We start from the raw sequence: 18,303 nt of genomic DNA, 5'->3' as shown, positions 1-18,303 counted from the left end.
TGAGGGTTGGGGGAGGCGTGTTGAGGGGGTGAGGGGAGGCGTGTTGAGGGAGGAGGCATGTTGAGGGGGTGGGGGGAGGCGTGTTGAGGGGTGCGTGGAGGTTTGTTGAGGGGATGGGAGGTGTGTTGAGGGAGGAGGTGTGTTGAGGGAGGAGGTCTGTTGATAGAGGAGGCGTGTTGAGGGGTGGGGGGAGGTGTGTTGAGGGGATGGGAGGTGTGTTGAGGGAGGAGGCGTGTTGAGGGAGTGGGGGGAGGCGTATTGAGGCGGTGGGGAGGCGTGTTAAGGGGGTGGGAGGAGTCGTGTTGAGGGGATGGGAGGACGTGTGTTGGAGGAGGCGTGTTGAGGGGGTGGGGGGGTGTATTGTGGGAGGAGGCATGTTGAGGGGGTGGGAGGAGGCGTGTTGAAGGGGTGGGAGGAGGCGTGTTGAGGGGTGGGGGAGGCGTGTTGAGGGAGTGGGGGGAGGCATGTTGAGGGAGTGGGGGGAGGCATGTTGGGGTGGGGGGAGGCGTGTTGAGGGGGTGGGGGGAGGCGTGTTGAGGGAGGAGATGTGTTGAGGATGGGGGAGGCGTGTTGAGGGGGTGGGGGGAGGTGTGTTGAGGGGGTGGGGGGAGGCGTGTTGAGGGGGTGGGGGGAGGCGTGTTGAGGGAGGAGATGTGTTGAGGATGGGGGAGGCGTGTTGAGGGGGTGGGGGGAGGTGTGTTGAGGGGGTGGGGGGAGGTGTGCTGTGTGTGGGGTGGGGGAGGCTTTTGCGGGGGTGGGGGGAGGCATGTTGAGGGGGTGGGGGGAGGCATGTTGAGGGGGTGGGGGGAGGTGTATGGAGGGGGTGGAGGGAGGTGTGTTGTGGGCAGTGTGGGGGAGGTGTGTTGTGGGCGGGGTGGGTGGGTATATTGTGGAGGGGGGGGGGGTCATGTTGTGGGCTGAGAGGGGAGGTATGTTGGGAATGGGGTGGGCGAGATGTGTTGTGGCATATGGGGAGGGGGGGGGAAGATGTGTTGGGGGGTGGGTGAGGGGGAGTCATGTTGTGTGTAGGGATGGGAGGTGTGTTTTCGGGGGCGGCGGGGGCGGAGCTGGGGGCAGGGTGTGCTGTGTAGTTGACCCGAAAGCCTTGTTGGGGCCTCCCCCGGACACTCACGTAAACCTCGATGGGTTCGGTGGTGGGGCCCATAGCGTGGACCCTCTCTCCGACAGTGCCCTCTGAGGGCCTGACGTAGGTGAAAGTGGTTCCTGCTCCCTCGTACTGGCCTGGCCTATCGATCGCCCAGTTCCCATTGATGATCGATTGGCCCGAGTGACTCCTCAGGGCTGTGGGGGCAATGGCCAGAGCATTGGTCAGTCGACATCGCGAATACCGGCCGCCCCCCTCCCCTCCCCCAACTCCCTCCACACTGCCAGCTCAGGATACCCACCCAGGTAGTTCCGACTGCGGGCTGCCTCCGTTATGTTGATGCGGGTGGCTCCAGCGGGAATGGAAATGATCCGATGGTAACCGACGTTGACCTGGGAATCCTCAAACAGCCCGAAAACCAGCTCACAGGAGGAACCATCCCCTCCACACACTCCACAACGGTCAGGCCTCGTCCCTGAACCTAGAGTGCCATCACAGCCCGCTGTCTGTGAGAGAGAAAACACAGAGAGAGACAGTGAGAATGAGTGAGAGAGTGTGTGTGTGTGTGTGCGCACGCACAAGTGAGAGAGACAGTGAGACAGAGATTGTGAAAGAGATGCAGAGAGTGAGAGAGCATGTGCATGTGAGACACAGTGTGTGCGAGAGAGAGAGAGAGTGTGTGAAAGGGAGAGAGAGAGAGAGAGTGTGTGAAAGGGAGAGAGAAAGAGACAGCAGGCGTGTGTGACAGAGAGAGTGAGAAAGAGAGAGAGAGATAGAGAGAGTGTGAGAGACAGAGTATGCATGTGAGAGAGATGGGGGGAAAATGTGAGAGAGAGGGAGAGAGACAGTGAAAGAAATGGAGTGTGTGAGTGAGAGAGAGAGAGAGAGAGTGAGAGGGAGAGAGTGAGAGGGAGAGAGTGAGAGGGAGAGAGTGAGAGGGAGAGAGTGAGAGGGAGAGAGTGAGAGGGAGAGAGTGAGAGGGAGAGAGTGAGAGGGAGAGAGTGAGAGGGAGAGAGTGAGAGGGTCTGGTGGGCGAGACAGAGATAGGGAGGGGGTGTAGGGGCTAGAGGGAGTGACAGGGATAGGGAGGGGGTGGAGGGGGTGACAGGGATAGGCAGGGGGTGGAGGGGGATGGAGGGGGTGACCAGGATAGGGAGGGGGTGTAGGGGCTGGAGGCAGCGGGTACTCACCAGACACTGACCACCCACACACACGTCCGTGGAGTTAGCCTCACACGGTGTCCCATCCTGCACCCGGTCTGAGTGACGGACATAGAAACGATACCCTGAGGGTCGACAGTTCAGCTCACATCGCTGTTCCTTTCTCACTGCAGGGGAGGGAGGTGAAAGAGGAAGAGAGGTGGGAGAGAGAGAAAAACAGACATACATCATGGTACTCATTTTAAAACGGCCAAGTGTAATGGCGGTGGGACAGACAGATAAAGGGGTCACTGACAGTGTGACCCCAGACACAGAGGTCTCTGAGTGAGATTCTGTATAAAATAGTCCCTGACAGAGTCTGGATAAGAGGGATACGCAGATTGCGTGGATAAAGGGGACACGGACAGGGGGGGCAGTGTGGATAAAGGGGACACTGATAGGGGGAGGGCAGTGTGGATAAAGGGGACACTGACGGGGAAGCAGTGTGGATAAAGGGGACACTGACGGGGAGGCAGTGTGGACAAAGGGGACACTGACGGGGAGGCAGTGTGGATAAAGGGGACACTGACAGGGGGGCAGTGTGGATAAAGGGGACACTGACGGGGAGGCAGTGTGGACAAAGGGGACACTGACGGGAAGGCAGTGTGGACAAAGGGGACACTGACAGGGGGGCAGTGTGGATAAAGGGGACACTGACGGGGAGGCAGTGTGGATATAGGGGACACTGATGGGGTGGGGCAGTGTGGATAAAGGGGACACTGACGGGGTGGGGCAGTGTGGATAAAGGGGACACTGACGGGGTGGGGCAGTGTGGATAAAGGGGACACTGACGGGGTGGGGCAGTATGGATAAAGGGGACACTGACGGGGTGGGTCAGTATGGATAAAGGGGACACTGACGGGGGGCAGTGTGGATAAAGGGGATATTGACGGGGGGAGGGCAGTGTGGATATAGGGGACACTGACAGGGGGGCAGTGTGGATAAAGGGGACACTGACAGGAGGGCAGTGTGGATAAAGGGGATATTGACAGGGGGGGAGGGCAGTGTGGATATAGGGGACACCGACAGGGGGGCAGTGTGGATAAAGGGGACACTGACGGTGGGAAGGTCAGTGTGGATAAAGGGGACACTGACAGGGGGGCAGTGTGGATAAAGGGGACACTGACGGGGGGGCAGTGTGGATAAAGGGGACACAGACGGGGAGGGCAGTGTGGATAAAGGGGACACTGACAGGGGGGCAGTGTGGATAAAGGGGACACTGACAGGGTGGGTCAGTGTAGATAAAGGGGACACTGACGGGGGGGCAGTGTGGATAAAGGGGACACTGACAGGGTGGGTCAGTGTGGATAAAGTGGTCACTGACAGGGGGCAGTGTAGATAAAGGGTTCACTGATGGGGGGCGCAGTGTGGATAAAGGGGACACTGACAGGATGGGACAGTGTGGATAAAGGGGGCACTGACAGGGTGGGGCAGTGTGGATAAAGGGGTCACTGTCGGGGGGCAGTGTGGATAAAGGGGACACTGTCGTGGGGCAGTGTGGATAAAGGGGACACTGACAGGGGGGCAGTGTGGATAAAGGGGACACTGACGGGGGGGCAGTGTGGATAAAGGGGACACAGACGGGGAGGGCAGTGTGGATAAAGGGGACACTGACAGGGGGGCAGTGTGGATAAAGGGGACACTGACAGGGTGGGTCAGTGTAGATAAAGGGGACACTGACGGGGGGGCAGTGTGGATAAAGGGGACACTGACAGGGTGGGTCAGTGTGGATAAAGTGGTCACTGACAGGGGGCAGTGTAGATAAAGGGTTCACTGATGGGGGGCGCAGTGTGGATAAAGGGGACACTGACAGGATGGGACAGTGTGGATAAAGGGGGCACTGACAGGGTGGGGCAGTGTGGATAAAGGGGTCACTGTCGGGGGGCAGTGTGGATAAAGGGGACACTGTCGTGGGGCAGTGTGGATAAAGGGGACACTGACGTGGGGGCAGTGTGGATAAACAGGACACTGACATGGGGGTGCAGTGTGGATAAAAGGGACACTGACAGGGGCGCAGTGTGGATAAAGGGGACACTGACAGGGTGGGGCATTGTGGATAAAGGGGACACTGACAGGGTGGGGCATTGTGGATAAAGGGGACACTGACAGGGAGAGAATGTGCAGAAACCGAAGAAACTGTCCCCTGGCTCAGGGCTGGTGCAGGATGACGCAGAGGGTAGGGAGGTTGGTGTTTACAAGTCCAGTTTTGCCATGACGTGATAGTTTGATGAGGCCTCCCTCAGACATCAGACCCCACACACAGCTCACACTCACATCTCAATTCTCACAGCCTCCCACTAAATCTGCGGCTGTGTTTGGCAGAACACATTCAGATAGGAACACTGCCATCTGGTACATGCCAATTCTCTCCCTCTGTCTCAGTCTCCCTTTCACTCTTTCCCTCTCTCATAAAAACATCTATTTGTTCCATCTGTGTAATCATCTCACTCCGGATCTTGAAAACTAAACACAGTCGATAGCAAACTCTCAATAAAACAGCTGGAGACTGCAGCAGTGAGGCATTCTGTTCAGCAGGAGCCTCTAACCCCACATTATTACAGCTGTCCCTCAGTAAACGTCCCGATAATCTCAGGGTCAGTGCTGGGGTAGTGGGTACTGTTGGAGGGTCAGTGCTGAGGGAGTGGGCACTGTCGGAGGGTCAGTGCTGAGGGAGTGGGCACTGTCGGAGGGTCAGTGCTGAATGAGCGGGCACTGTCGGAGGGTCAGTGCTGAGGGAGCGGGCACTGTCGGAGGGTCAGTGCTGAGGGAGCGGGCACTGTCGGAGGGTCAGCGCTGAGGGAGTGGGTACTGTCAGAGGGTCAGTGCTGAGGGAGTGGACACCATCAGAGGGTCAGTGCTGAGGGAGTGGGCACTGTCGGAGGGTCAGTGCTGAGGGAGTGGGCACTGTCGGAGGGTCAGTGTTGAGGGAGTGGGCCCTGTCGGTGGGTCAGTGCTGAGGGAGTGGGCACTGTCGGAGGGTCAGTGCTGAGGGAGTGGGCACTGTCGGAGGGTCAGTGTTGAGGGAGTGGGCCCTGTCGGTGGGTCAGTGTTGAGGGAGTGGGCACTGCCGGAGGGTCAGTGCTGAGGAAGTGGGCACTGTCGGCGGGTCAGTGCTGAGGGAGCGGGCACTGTCGGAGGGTCAGTGTTGAGGGAGTGGGCCCTGTCGGTGGGTCAGTGTTGAGGGAGTGGGCACTGTCGGAGGGTCAGTGCTGAGGAAGTGGGCACTGTCGGAGGGTCAGTGCTGAGGGAGTGGGCACTGTCAGAGGGTCAGTGTTGAGGGAGTGGGCCCTGTCGGAGGGTCAGTGTTGAGGGAGTGGGCACTGTCGGAGGGTCAGTGCTGAGGGAGCGGGCACTGTCGGCGGGTCAGTGCTGAGGGAGTGGGCACTGTCGGCGGGTCAGTGCTGAGGGAGCGGGCACTGTCGGCGGGTCAGTGCTGAGGGAGCGGGCACTGTCGGCGGGTCAGTGCTGAGGCAGCGGGCACTGTCAGAGGGTCAGTGCTGAGGGAGCGGGCACTGTCGGCGGGTCAGTGCTGAGGGAGTGGGCACTGTCGGAGGGTCAGTGCTGAGGGAGTGGGCACTGTCGGAGGGTCAGTGCTGAGGGAGTGCCGCACTGTCGGAGGGTCAGTGCTGAGGGAGCGGGCACTGTCGGAGAGTCAGTGCTGAGGGAGCGGGCACTGTCGGAGGGTCAGTGCTGAGGGAGCGGGCACTGTCGGCGGGTCAGTGCTGAGGGAGTGGGCACTGTGGGAGGGTCAGTGCTGAGGGAGCGCCGCACTGTCGGAGGGTCAGTGCTGAGGGAGTGCCGCACTGTCGGAGGGTCAGTGCTGAGGGAGTGGGCACTGTCAGAGGGTCAATGCTGAGGGAGTGCCGCACTGTCGGAGGGTCAGTGCTGAGGGAGTGCCGCACTGTCGGAGGGTCAGTGCTGAGGGAGTGGGTGCTGTCAGAGGGTCAGCGCTGAGGGAGTGGGCGCTGTCAGAGGGTCAGCGCTGAGGGAGTACATCTGCCATTTGTACCCAGTCTGGCCCTACACGTGACCACAGACCTCAGCGATGGTGTCAATGTCTAACCGCCCTGGAGGAAGAATGGGGAGAAAGGATAAACCAAAGGATGTAAATAAAATCTCTCATAAATCCTGCTGGGGACATCTCTGGGGAATATCCTCCTCCCCTCCCCTCAGCTCCCTCCCTGCTGCCCCCACCCCTGTAACCCTTGTAGAGTCAGGGCTTGTCCAGGGCCAGTCCTGAGTAAGGCCAGGGGGGGGGTTGCAAAGGGCCTGTCTGTTTCCCATGGTGCTGTCAGCCTTTACGGGACACACATGTCTCTGAGGTTTTTCCCGGATTGAAGCCATCTCTGTCCCACAGGATAAACAGAGTGAGAAAATTAATAACAAGGGCGTGTTTACATTCCCAGCTGCTTCCCAGCCCACAGAGCTTGGCAGTAAGGCTGTGAGAAAAGCTAACGGGATGCAACTCGCTGCGAGAGTCCAGGGACATGCCAACCTGCATAGCGGTGTACACGAGTGCCTGTGGTCCCAGAGCTTCCTGGCACAGGGGAGATGGAGGCTGTCCAGCCCATTCCTGCTATCACAAGGTCTTGATTTGGAGATGCCGGTGTTGGACTGGGGTGGACAAAGTTAACAATCACACAACACCAGGTTATAGTCCAACAGGTTTAATTGGAAGCACACTAGCTTTCGGAGCGTCGCTCCAAAATCACCTGATGAAGGAGCGATGCTCCGAAAGCTAGTGTATTTCCAATGAAACCTGTTGGACTATAACCTGGTGTTGTGTGATTGTTAACTCATCACAAGGTCTGTTGGATACCTCGTTGCCCCAGTCTGAGCTGGTCATGTTTGGAAAGGGTAAATGCTGGGACTAAGAGATGGCGCAGCACTCCCTCAGCACTGACCCTCCGACAGTGCCCACTCCCTCAGCACTGACCCTCCGAAAGTGCCCACTCCCTCAGCACTGACCCTCCGACAGTGCCCACTCCCTCAGCACTGACCCTCCGACAGCGCCCACTCCCTCAGCACTGACCCTCCGACAGCGCCCACTCCCTCAGCACTGACCCTCCGACAGTGCCCAATTCCTCAGTGCTGACCCTCCGACAGTGCCCACTCCCTCAGCACTTACCCTCCGACAGTGCCCACTCCCTCAGCACTGACCCTCCGACAGTGCCCACTCCCTCAGCACTGACCCTCCGACAGTGCCCACTCCCTCAGCACTGACCCTCCGACAGTGCCCACTCCCTCAGCGCTGGCCCTGTTACAGTGCGGCACTCCCTCAGCACTGACCCTCCAACAGTGCCCACTCCCTCAGTGCTTACCCTCTGACAGCGCCCACTCCCTCAGTACTGACCCTCTGACAGTGCCCACTCCCACAGCACTGACCCTCCGACAGTGCCCACTCCCTCAGCACTGACCCTCCAATAGTGCCCACTCCCTCAGCACTGACCCTCCAACAGTGCCCACTCCCTCAGCGCTTACCCTCTGACAGTGCCCACTCCCTCAGCACTGACCCTCCGACAGTGCCCACTCCCTCAGCGCTGACCCTCCGACAGTGCCCACTCCCTCAGCACTGACCCTCCGACAGTGCCCACTCCCTCAGCGCTGGCCCTGTTACAGTGCGGCACTCCCTCAGCACTGACCCTCCAACAGTGCCCACTCCCTCAGTGCTTACCCTCTGACAGCGCCCACTCCCTCAGTACTGACCCTCTGACAGTGCCCACTCCCACAGCACTGACCCTCCGACAGTGCCCACTCCCTCAGCACTGACCCTCCAATAGTGCCCACTCCCTCAGCACTGACCCTCCAACAGTGCCCACTCCCTCAGCGCTTACCCTCTGACAGTGCCCGCTCCCTCAGCACTGACCCTGTTACAGTGCCCGCTCCCTCAGCACTGACCCTGTTACAGTGCGGCGCTCCCTCAGCACTGACCCTGTTACAGTGCGGCACTCCCTCAGCACTGACCCTCTGAAAGTGCCCGCTCTCTCAGTGCTGACCCTGTTACAGTGCCCACTTCCTCAGTGCTGACCCTGTTACAGTGCGCACTTCCTCAGTGCTGACCCTGTGACAGTTCCCGCTCCCTCAGTACTGACCCTCTGACAGTGCCCGCTCCCTCAGTGCTGACCCTCTGACAGTGCCCGCTCCCTCAGTGCTGACCCTCTGACAGTGCCCGCTCCCTCAGTGCTGACCCTCTGACAGTGCCCACTCCCTCAGCGCTGACCCTCTGACAGTGCCCACTCCCTCAGCACTGACCCTCTGACAGTGCCCACTCCCTCAGCGCTGACCCTCTGACAGTGCCCACTCCCTCAGCACTGACCGTCTGACAATGCCCGCTCCCTCAGCGCTGACCGTCTGACAATGCCCGTTTCCTCAGCACTGACCCTCTGACAGTGCTGGCTCCCTCAGTGCTGACCCTGTTACAGTGCCCACTCCCTCAGTGCTGACCCTGTTACAGTGCCCACTTCCTCAGTGCTGACCCTCTGACAGTGCCCGCTCCCTCAGTACTGACCCTCTGACAGTGCCCGCTCCCTCAGTGCTGACCCTGTTACAGTGCCTGCTCCCTCAGTACTGACCCTCTGACAGTGCCCGCTCCCTCAGTGCTGACCCTGTTACAGTGCCTGCTCCCTCAGTACTGACCCTCTGACAGTGCCCGCTCCCTCAGTACTGACCCTCTGACAGTGCCCGCTCCCTCAGTGCTGACCCTGTTACAGTGCCTGCTCCCTCAGTATTGACCCTCTGACAGTGCCCGCTCCCTCAGTATTGACCCTCTGACAGTGCCCGCTCCCTCAGCACTGACCCTCTGACAATGCCAGCTCCCTCAGCGCTGACCATCTGACAATGCCCGCTCCCTCAGCGCTGACCATCTGACAATGCCCGCTCCCTCAGCGCTGACCATCTGACAGTGCCTGCTCCCTCAGTACTGACCCTCTGACAGTGCCCGCTCCCTCAGTACTGACCCTCTGACAGTGCCCGCTCCCTCAGTGCTGACCCTGTTACAGTGCCTGCTCCCTCAGTACTGACCCTCTGACAGTGCCCGCTCCCTCAGTGCTGACCCTGTTACAGTGCCTGCTCCCTCAGTACTGACCATCTGACAATGCCAGCTCCCTCAGCGCTGACCATCTGACAATGCCCGCTCCCTCAGCACTGACCTTTCTTCGCCGCTCACTCCCTCAGCATTCACCCTCTGACGGCGCTGTATTGGGTCTGTTAGTCTGCGTTTTGTGCTGGAGTTCCCCAATCTGGGGTCTTCAAACCCACAAACCCGAGCCTCAGCGGATGGCGTGCTCGCCTCTGAGCCAGAGGGGGAGGGAGGGGCTCACTGGCCCCTACCCAACCACCCACAACAAACACTGCAGGCAGCCTCAGGAAGTGGCATGGTCTGAGCTCAAATGCTGGCAGAAAACCAGATGTGTGAGCTTAGAAAATCCCAAGCAGGAGTGCGCCTCTGAGCTCTGCCATTCAATAATATCCTGCTAAAACCGGCACGCTCACACGTTGCTGAATCCTCTCTGTAGCCCCCAATGCACCCGTTTCACAACTTCCCTAACTTTGTGTTGTCAGCAAATTTCATCCCTTCGACATGTCATCGATATAAATTATAAAAAGTAACAGCCCCCAGCACTGAATCCCCGTTGCACCCCACTCATATCGTGCCATCCAGAAATTGGCCTACTTTTTGCTTCCCATTAGCCAGGCCCCGTTTAATCCAGGCCAGCATGTTACCCCCACCAATATCCTGAGCTCTCACAGAGTCATCGAGCTGTGCAGCCTTGGACCCTTCGCTCCAACGCGGCCATGCCGACCAGATGTCCTGAACTCAACTTGTCCCCATTTACCAGCACTTGACCCATATCCCTCTAAACCCTTACTAGTCATGTCCCCATCCAGATGCCTTTTAAATGCTGTCATTGTACCAGCCTCCACCACTTCCTCTGGCAGCTCATTCCATACACGTACCACCCTCTGTGTGAAAAGGTTGCCCCTTCGGTCCCTTTCCCCTTTCACCTTAAACCTAAGGCCCTCTAATTTGGGCCTCTCCCATCCCAGGGAAAAAAACTTGTCTATTTACCCTATCCATGCCCCTCATGGATGCATAAACCTCGATAAGATTAGATTAGATTACATTACAGTGTGGAAACAGGCCCTTTGGCCCAGCATGTCCACACCGACCCGCCAAAGCGCAACCCACCCATACCCCTACATTTACCCCTTACCTAACACTACGGGTAATTTAGCACGGCCAATTCACCTGACCTGCACATCCTTGGATTGTGGGAAGAAACCGGAGCACCCGGAGGAAACCCACGCAGACACGGGGAGAACGTGCAAACTCCACACAGTCAGTCGCCTGAGGCGGGAATTGAACCCGGGTCTCTGGCGCTGTGAGGCAGCAGTGCTAACCACTGTGCCACCTTGCCGCCCACGATAAGGTCACCCCTCAGCCTCCGACACTCCAGGGAAATCAGCCCCAGCCTTTTAGTCTCTCCCTGTAGCTCAAACCCTCTAACATCCTTGTAAATCTTTTCTGAACCCTTTCAAGTTTCACAACATCCTTCAGATAGGAAGAAGACCAGAATTAAACGAGTGTTCCAAAACGTCTACAATGACCCTTGATCTGGCAACTCATCAAATGCCTCCTGAAAATCCAGATACAATATGTACACGTGTTCCCCTTTATCAACAACACACATTACCTGGCCGGCAAACTTGAGGAGAGCAGTGAGGCTGTGGGGGGGGGGGAGGGGGGGGGGGGGTGGTCACTAAGGCCCAGCACTCTTTACCAGGACATTGCCAGGGTTGGAGGATTTGAGCTACAGGGAGAGGCTGAACAGGCTGGGGCTGTTTTCCCTGGAGCATCGGAGGCTGAGGGGTGACCTTAGAGGTTTATAAATCATGAGGGGCGTGGATAGGGTAAATAGGCAAAGTCTTTTCCCTGGGGTGGGGGAGTCCAGAACAAAAGGGGATAGGTTTAAGGTGAGAGGGGAAAGATATAACAGGGACCCGAGGGGCAACGTTTTCACGTAGAGGGGAGTGAATGGATTGAGTCTGAAATCTCGGTTAAATTTCTCTCAGAACCAACACCCATAGATTTCAAACTCCTACGGGATTGGGTGGGGGGGAAGAGTTCCTTTCTATTCATTCATGGCTAGGCCAGCATTCATTGCCCACCCCTAATTGCCCAGAGGGTGTTTGAGGGTTGACCACACATTGCTGTGTGGGTCTGGAGTCGCATGTTGACCAGGCCCAGGAAGGACATCAGTGAGTTTCTCCGACAATCGGAAATGTGGCCATTGTTAGACTCTTAATCCATATGGAATTCAAATTCCACCATCTGCCCATGGTAGGATTTAAACCCTGCGTCGCCCAGAACATTACCTGGGTCTCTGGGTTAACAGTCCAGTGATGTCACCACTCAGCCATTGGCCTCCCCCTTGACTTAATCAAAGCCCCAGGAGTGCATGTGCGTGTAGCTGCTATTGAACAGCAGAAGGGGAGGAAGCCGATACCAGGACGCACAGTTGGTGATAGATGCGGTAAGGCAGCACCTCAGGGATGAGGAACAGGGTTTGGGGGGGCGGATTTAGATAATGCTGGCCGGCAAAGTTGAGCAGAGGGGTGGCGCTGGGGGTCACTATAGCCCAGCACTCCCACCCCCTCATCCCAGACCATGGGATAATAAGGGAAGGGATCTGGAGAGAGGAGGATTGAATTTGGGGATGCAGACTGTCTCACAGTCTGCCTCAGAGAGGGCACTGAACGAGTTCATACGGCTCACGGATGGCGCTGACTCAATATTGGAACAAACAAAGGAAGAAAGCATCTGGCATGTAAACATCTGTAACAAACACATTCGCCCAAGCACCAACCCCTCCGGGGACCTGAGGAAGCGAGAGGCCTGAGCTTTCCAGATGGAAAGGCTCTGCCAACAACACCTCGTAGCCTGACCAAGGACACGTGCTGTCATTGCAGTATCAGACACTGTGTGTTAGCAAGCCAGAAGAGGACCATGTCAGTAACTGGTGAGCAGACACCGTAGCAGCGGCGCTAGAGTCAAGGTGCACCTAAACTGAGAGAGAGAGAGAGAGAGAGAGAGAGAGAGAGAGAGAGAGAGAGAGAGAGCGCGCGCGATAGATAAGATAGATAGACCGACCTAGAGGAATAGGGAGGGAGTGCTGAACAAAGGAGGTAAGAGCGAAAGGGAGGGGGTGTAGGGGGATGGAGGAGGTGACAGAGATAGGGAGGGGGTGTAGGGGCTGGAGGGGGTGACAGAGATAGGGAGGGGGTGTAGGGGCTGGAGGAGGTGACAGAGATAGGGAGGGGGTGTAGGGGGCTGGAGGGGGTGACAGAGATAGGGAGGGGGTGTAGGGGGATGGAGGAGGTGACAGAGATAGGGAGGGGGTGTAGGTGCTGGAGGGGGTGACAGAGATAGGGAGGGGATGTAGGGGCTGGAGGGGGTGACAGAGATAGGGAGGGGGTGTAGGGGCTGGAGGGGGTGGCAGAGATAGGGAGGGGGTGTAGGGGCTGGAGGGGGTGACAGAGATAGGGAGGGGGTGTAGGGGCTGGAGGGGGTGGCAGAGATAGGGAGGGGGTGTAGGGGCTGGAGGGGGGTGACAGAGATAGGGAGGGGGTGTAGGGGCTGGAGGGGGTGGCAGAGATAGGGAGGGGGTGTAGGGGCTGGAGGAGGTGACAGGGATAGGGAGGGGGTGTAGGGGGCTGGAGGGGGTGACAGAGATAGGGAGGGGGTGTAGGGGCTGGAGGGGGTGACAGAGATAGGGAGGGGGTGTAGGGGCTGGAGGGGGTGGCAGAGATAGGGAGGGGGTGTAGGGGCTGGAGGAGGTGACAGGGATAGGGAGGGGGTGTAGGGGGCTGGAGGGGGTGACAGAGATAGGGAGGGGGTGTAGGGGGCTGGAGGGGGTGACAGAGATAGGGAGGGGGTGTAGGGGCTGGAGGATGTGACAGAGATAGGGAGGGGGTGTATGGGCTGGAGGGGGTGACAGAGATAGGGAGGGGGTGTAGGGGCTGGAGGGGGGACAGAGATAGGGAGGGGGTGTAGGGGCTGGAGGGGGGACAGAGATAGGGAGGGGGTGTAGGGGCTGGAGGAGGTGACAGAGATAGGGAGGGGGTGTAGGGGCTGGAGGAGGTGACAGAGATAGGGAGGGGGTGTATGGGCTGGAGGGGGTGACAGAGATAGGGAGGGGGTGTAGGGGCTGGAGGGGGTGACAGAGATAGGGAGGGGGTGTAGGGACTGGAGGAGGTGACAGAGATAGGGAGGGGGTGTAGGGGCTGGAGGGGTTGACAGAGATAGGGAGGGGGGTGTAGGGGCTGGAGGGGGTGACAGAGATAGGGACGGGGTGTAGGGGGCTGGAGGGGGTGACAGAGATAGGGAGGGGGTGTAGGGGGCTGGAGGGGTGCAGGGGCTGGAGGGGGTGACAGAGATAGGGAGGATCTGAAGCCACAATGGAGTATGAACAGGAGGGGGTGCATTGTGATACAGAATGACAATGCTTGTCTCTGGAGAAAGGGGAAATGGGATTTAGCGGGGGTCTGAGGAAATGGGATTCGGTGGGGGTTGGAAGGGGCAAGATGAGATGTGCTGTGCGTTGGGGGGAGATGAGATTCAGTGGATGTTGGGAGGGATGATGGGATTTGATGAGGGTTTTGGGGTGGTGGTGGTGGGGTGGGGGAGATGGAATTCCGTGGGTGTTTAGGGGGAGATGGGATTCGGTGGGGATTGGAGGGGGGATGATGGGATTCGGTGGGGATTGGGTGAGATGAGATTTGATGGGAGTTGGTGGGGGGGGGAGATGGGATTTGGTGTGATCGGGTGATAGATACAGGACAGTTGAGGGACTGATGTCTGCAATAGAAATTGAGTTGAACCTTTTCGAGAGAGTTCAGCGATACAGAGATATCCCTCACCACCAACTTCACCTGGACCTAGGCACCCATTGCCCCATTTCCCAGAACTACACTGGGCTCAGGAAGGCAATGACTGAGATCTGGACCTGGGACGGTTATGGTCAGGAAAGGACTGCTCGTTGTTTCAGATTCCTGGAAAGGAGCCTTTGCTGATCTCCTGGTGACATCCTTGACCTGTCCTAGTTGAAAGCATTCCAATATTCCAGGGCTGTTAAAAATATCTCGGCCTCCAGGATGTTTTGATATTTCCTAGTCCCCTTGGCTTATCATTCTCCAGCCTGTGGAAACACCGCCTGCCGCCACTAACATCCTCCAGCGACCTCGGCAGTGTGTGGAAATTGGAACAGGTGGAGGCCGTTCGGCCCTTCAAGTCTGCTTCCCCATTCTGCTCACTTGAGAAAGGATGTACTGGTCTCTGGAAGGGGGCGCACAGGAGATGTGCTCCGGAGTGGGAGAGGGTTACCTTGAGCGGAGAGATTTAGGAGACTGGGACTACACCCATTGGAATTTGGAAGAAGGAGGGAGGAATCTTATAAAATGATGAAGGAACTTGAACGGTGGTTGTGCTTAAGTGAGGACTGCAGATGCTGGAGATCAGAGCTGAAAAATGTGTTGCTGGAAAAGCGCAGCAGGTCAGGCAGCATCCAGGTAACAGGAGAATCAACGTTTCCTGAAGAAGGGCTTGTGCCCGAACCGTCGATTCTCCTGGTCCTTGGATGCTGCCTGACCTGCTGTGCTTTTCCAGCAACACATTTTCAGCTCTTATTCTGTAAGAGCCAACAGCTGCAATTGCTTTCCCGCACCTCACCGCCGACACTGAGGTAACAGCATGTCTGGGCACGGATTGGACTAGACTCCCATCCCTTGGGAAGCAAGTGGGAGTTGGGGAAATCCCTGGAGAATGGCTGTCAATGATTTCCGCGAGGATTCTGTTGACAGGATTGATTCTCTCTCTCTCTCTCTCTCTCTTTGCGTGCTTCATTACAATCCTGCCAAGCCCTCCCTTCCCAGATTCCAGGGCAGTGATTGGGCATTTTTGGCTTCGGTTTCTACTAAGAATCTCGAGATGACCAGGAATCCTTTGACATTTATTGGGAAAAACCCATCTGGTTCACTCATGTCCTTCAGGGAAGGAAACTGCCATTCTTACCTTACCACGTGACTCCAGACCCTCACAGCAATGGGATTGACTCCTGACTATCCTCTGGGCAATTTGGAATAGGTGATAAATGCTGCACAGCCAACAACACCCTCATCCCATGAAAGAGTACATCGTTTAAAGGTTTTGAGAGGCCAGGGAACAGAGTCTGTCCCCCAGGGCTCCCCCCTCAACCCCAAGAGATCCCTCAATGAAATTCTGGTAAGGACAGGGGTCACCTTGGTCTGTACAAAGGAGGAAGGGTGCAGTGACCATTAGCAATGGGGGGATGGACCCTGTCCTGTCCTGGTGGCTCTGTAAGTAGGGGTTCGAAGGGGGGGACAGATATGCCCAAGGAGGGGGGAGTCTTCAGGCCTCAGCTGGCACTGAGTGGACGATCTTCGGATAAAGTCTAGATTAGAGTGTTGCTAGAAAAGCACAGCAGGTCAGGCAGCATCCAAGGAGCAGGAAAATCAATGTTTCGGGCAAAAGCTCTTCGCAAAATCTTCGGATAAACCCCTACACAGCTACAAGAACTGGTGTCCTTTCCCCGATCGGAAGCATACCATCTCCCACTGCAAGCCCCCCCCCACCACAATCTCACCAATACCGCAGGATTGCGCCTCAAAGACAGAGGATCAGGAGCAGAAAGAGGCCACTTGGCCCCTCAAACCTGCCACACCATTTGATACAAACATGGCTCCTATCATCTTCGCCTCAACTCTAAATTCCTGCTCGCCCTCCAATCTCCCCCTGAAATTTACTCAGTGTCCTGACCACCACTGCACTCTGGGGGAGTTTTAAAAAAATTAATTCCCGCCCTCTGGACTGCAGCGGTTCAAGATGGCAGCTCACCACCTGAGGGGGTAACAGGGGACGGGCAATACTCGCTGGGCCCAGCCAGTGACCCCCACGTTCCACAAATGAGTAAATGTTTAAAATAAAACACAGGATTTGTGGCCCATCCACAATTGCCCTGAGGGTGGTTCAGAGTCAACCACATTGCGATGTGGGTCTGGAGTCACGTCTAGGCCAGACCTTCCCGGAAGGACATTAATAAATTCCGGAGATTGAGGAGCCTTTGAGACAAGCAGTTTCTCCTTGTCTCGGGTTTAGGTCTACGACCCGGGAATCTGAAACGACGGCTTCTCACTCTGGCTGGCCCCACATGAGGGAACTGCCTCTCTATATCCACATTGTCAATTGCCTTCAGTATCTTGTGTAAATCAATTACATTGCCTCCCATTCTTCTACACTCCAGGGTGTAGGAGCTGGACGGGGTGACAGGGATAGGGAGGGGATGTAGGGGCTGGAGGGAGAGACAGAGATAGGGAGGGGGTGTAGGGGCTGGACGGGGTGACAGGGATAGGGAGGGGATGTAGGGGCTGGAGGGGGTGACAGAGATAGGGAGGGGGTGTAGGGACTGGAGGGGGTGACAGAGATAGGGAGGGGGTGTAGGGGCTGGAGGGGGTGACAGGGATAGGGAGGGGGTGTAGGGGCTGGAGGGTGTGACAGAGATAGGGAGTGGGAGAGGGTTACCTTGAGCGGAGAGATTTAGGAGACTGGGACTACACCCATTGGAATTTGGAAGAAGGAGGGAGGAATCTTATAAAATGATGAAGGAACTTGAACGGTGGTTGTGCTTAAGTGAGGACTGCAGATGCTGGAGATCAGAGCTGAAAAATGTGTTGCTGGAAAAGCGCAGCAGGTCAGGCAGCATCCAGGGAACAGGAGAATCAACGTTTCCTGAAGAAGGGCTTGTGCCCGAACCGTCGATTCTCCTGGTCCTTGGATGCTGCCTGACCTGCTGTGCTTTTCCAGCAACACATTTTCAGCTCTTATTCTGTAAGAGCCAACAGCTGCAATTGCTTTCCCGCACCTCACCGCCGACACTGAGGTAACAGCATGTCTGGGCACGGATTGGACTAGACTCCCATCCCTTGGGAAGCAAGCGGGAGTTGGGGAAATCCCTGGAGAATGGCTGTCAATGATTTCCGCGAGGATTCTGTTGACAGGATTGATTCTCTCTCTCTCTCTCTCTCTCTTTGCGTGCTTCATTACAATCCTGCCAAGCCTGGAGGGGGTGACAGAGATAGGGAGGGGGTGTAGGGGCTGGAGGGGGTGACAGAGATAGGGAGGGTGTGTAGGGGGATGGAGGGCGTGTAGGGGGATGGAGGGCGTGTAGGGGGATGGAGGGGGTGACAGGGATAGGGAGGGGATGTAGGGGCTGGAGGGGGTGACAGGGATAGGGAGGGTGTGTAGGGGCTGGAGGGGGTGACAGAGATAGGGAGGGGGTGTAGGGGCTGGAGGGGGTGACAGAGATAGGGAGGGGGTGTAGGGGCTGGAGGGGGTGACAGAGATAGGGAGGGGGTGTAGGGGCTGGAGGGGGTGACAGAGATAGGGAGGGGGTGTAGGGGCTGGAGGGGGTTACAGAGATAGGGAGGGGATGTAGGGGCTGGAGGGGGTTACAGAGATAGGGAGGGGGTGACAGAGATAGGGAGGGGGTTACAGAGATAGGGAGGGGGTGACAGAGATAGGGAGGGGGTGACAGAGATAGGGAGGGGGTGACAGAGATAGGGAGGGGGTGTAGGGGGCTGGAGGGGGTGACAGAGATAGGGAGGGGGTGTAGGGGCTGGAGGGGGTGACAGAGATAGGGAGGGGGTGTAGGGGCTGGAGGGGGTGACAGAGATAGGGAGGGGGTGTAGGGGCTGGAGGGGGTTACAGAGATAGGGAGGGTGTGTAGGGGCTGGAGGGGGTGACAGAGATAGGGAGGGGGTGTAGAGGCTGGAGGGGGGGACAGAGATAGGGAGGGGGTGTAGGGGCTGGAGGGGGTGACAGAGATAGGGAGGGGGTGTAGGGGGCTGGAGGGGGGGACAGAGATAGGGAGGGGGTGTAGGGGCTGGAGGGGGGGACAGAGATAGGGAGGGGGTGTAGGGGCTGGA

The 18,303-nt window shown here is 57.6% G+C and overlaps 1 protein-coding gene across 2 annotated transcripts in view; it reads right to left on the bottom strand.

Annotated features, from left to right (window-relative positions):
* Window positions 1–18,303, bottom strand: part of LOC122545672 (thrombospondin type-1 domain-containing protein 4-like) — a 103,108-nt gene that overhangs the window by 27,862 nt on the left and 56,943 nt on the right. For both annotated transcript variants that reach the window (XM_087984964.1, XM_087984963.1), the window contains exons 7-9: window positions 2,296–2,432; window positions 1,407–1,611; window positions 1,133–1,302 (exon numbers count right to left, since the gene is read on the bottom strand). In XM_087984964.1, the coding sequence (XP_087841090.1) occupies window positions 1,133–1,302; window positions 1,407–1,611; window positions 2,296–2,432 (512 nt within the window). The remainder of the gene's footprint in view (window positions 1–1,132; window positions 1,303–1,406; window positions 1,612–2,295; window positions 2,433–18,303) is intronic.

The sequence above is a fragment of the Chiloscyllium plagiosum genome, unplaced genomic scaffold (genome assembly GCF_037043375.1).
Source record: "Chiloscyllium plagiosum isolate Xiang-an unplaced genomic scaffold, Cpla_swu_hap1 HiC_scaffold_50, whole genome shotgun sequence".
Classification (NCBI taxonomy): domain Eukaryota; kingdom Metazoa; phylum Chordata; class Chondrichthyes; order Orectolobiformes; family Hemiscylliidae; genus Chiloscyllium; species Chiloscyllium plagiosum.
The sequence above is the reverse complement of the archived record's forward strand: the minus strand, read 5'-3'. Positions and strand labels throughout refer to the sequence as shown.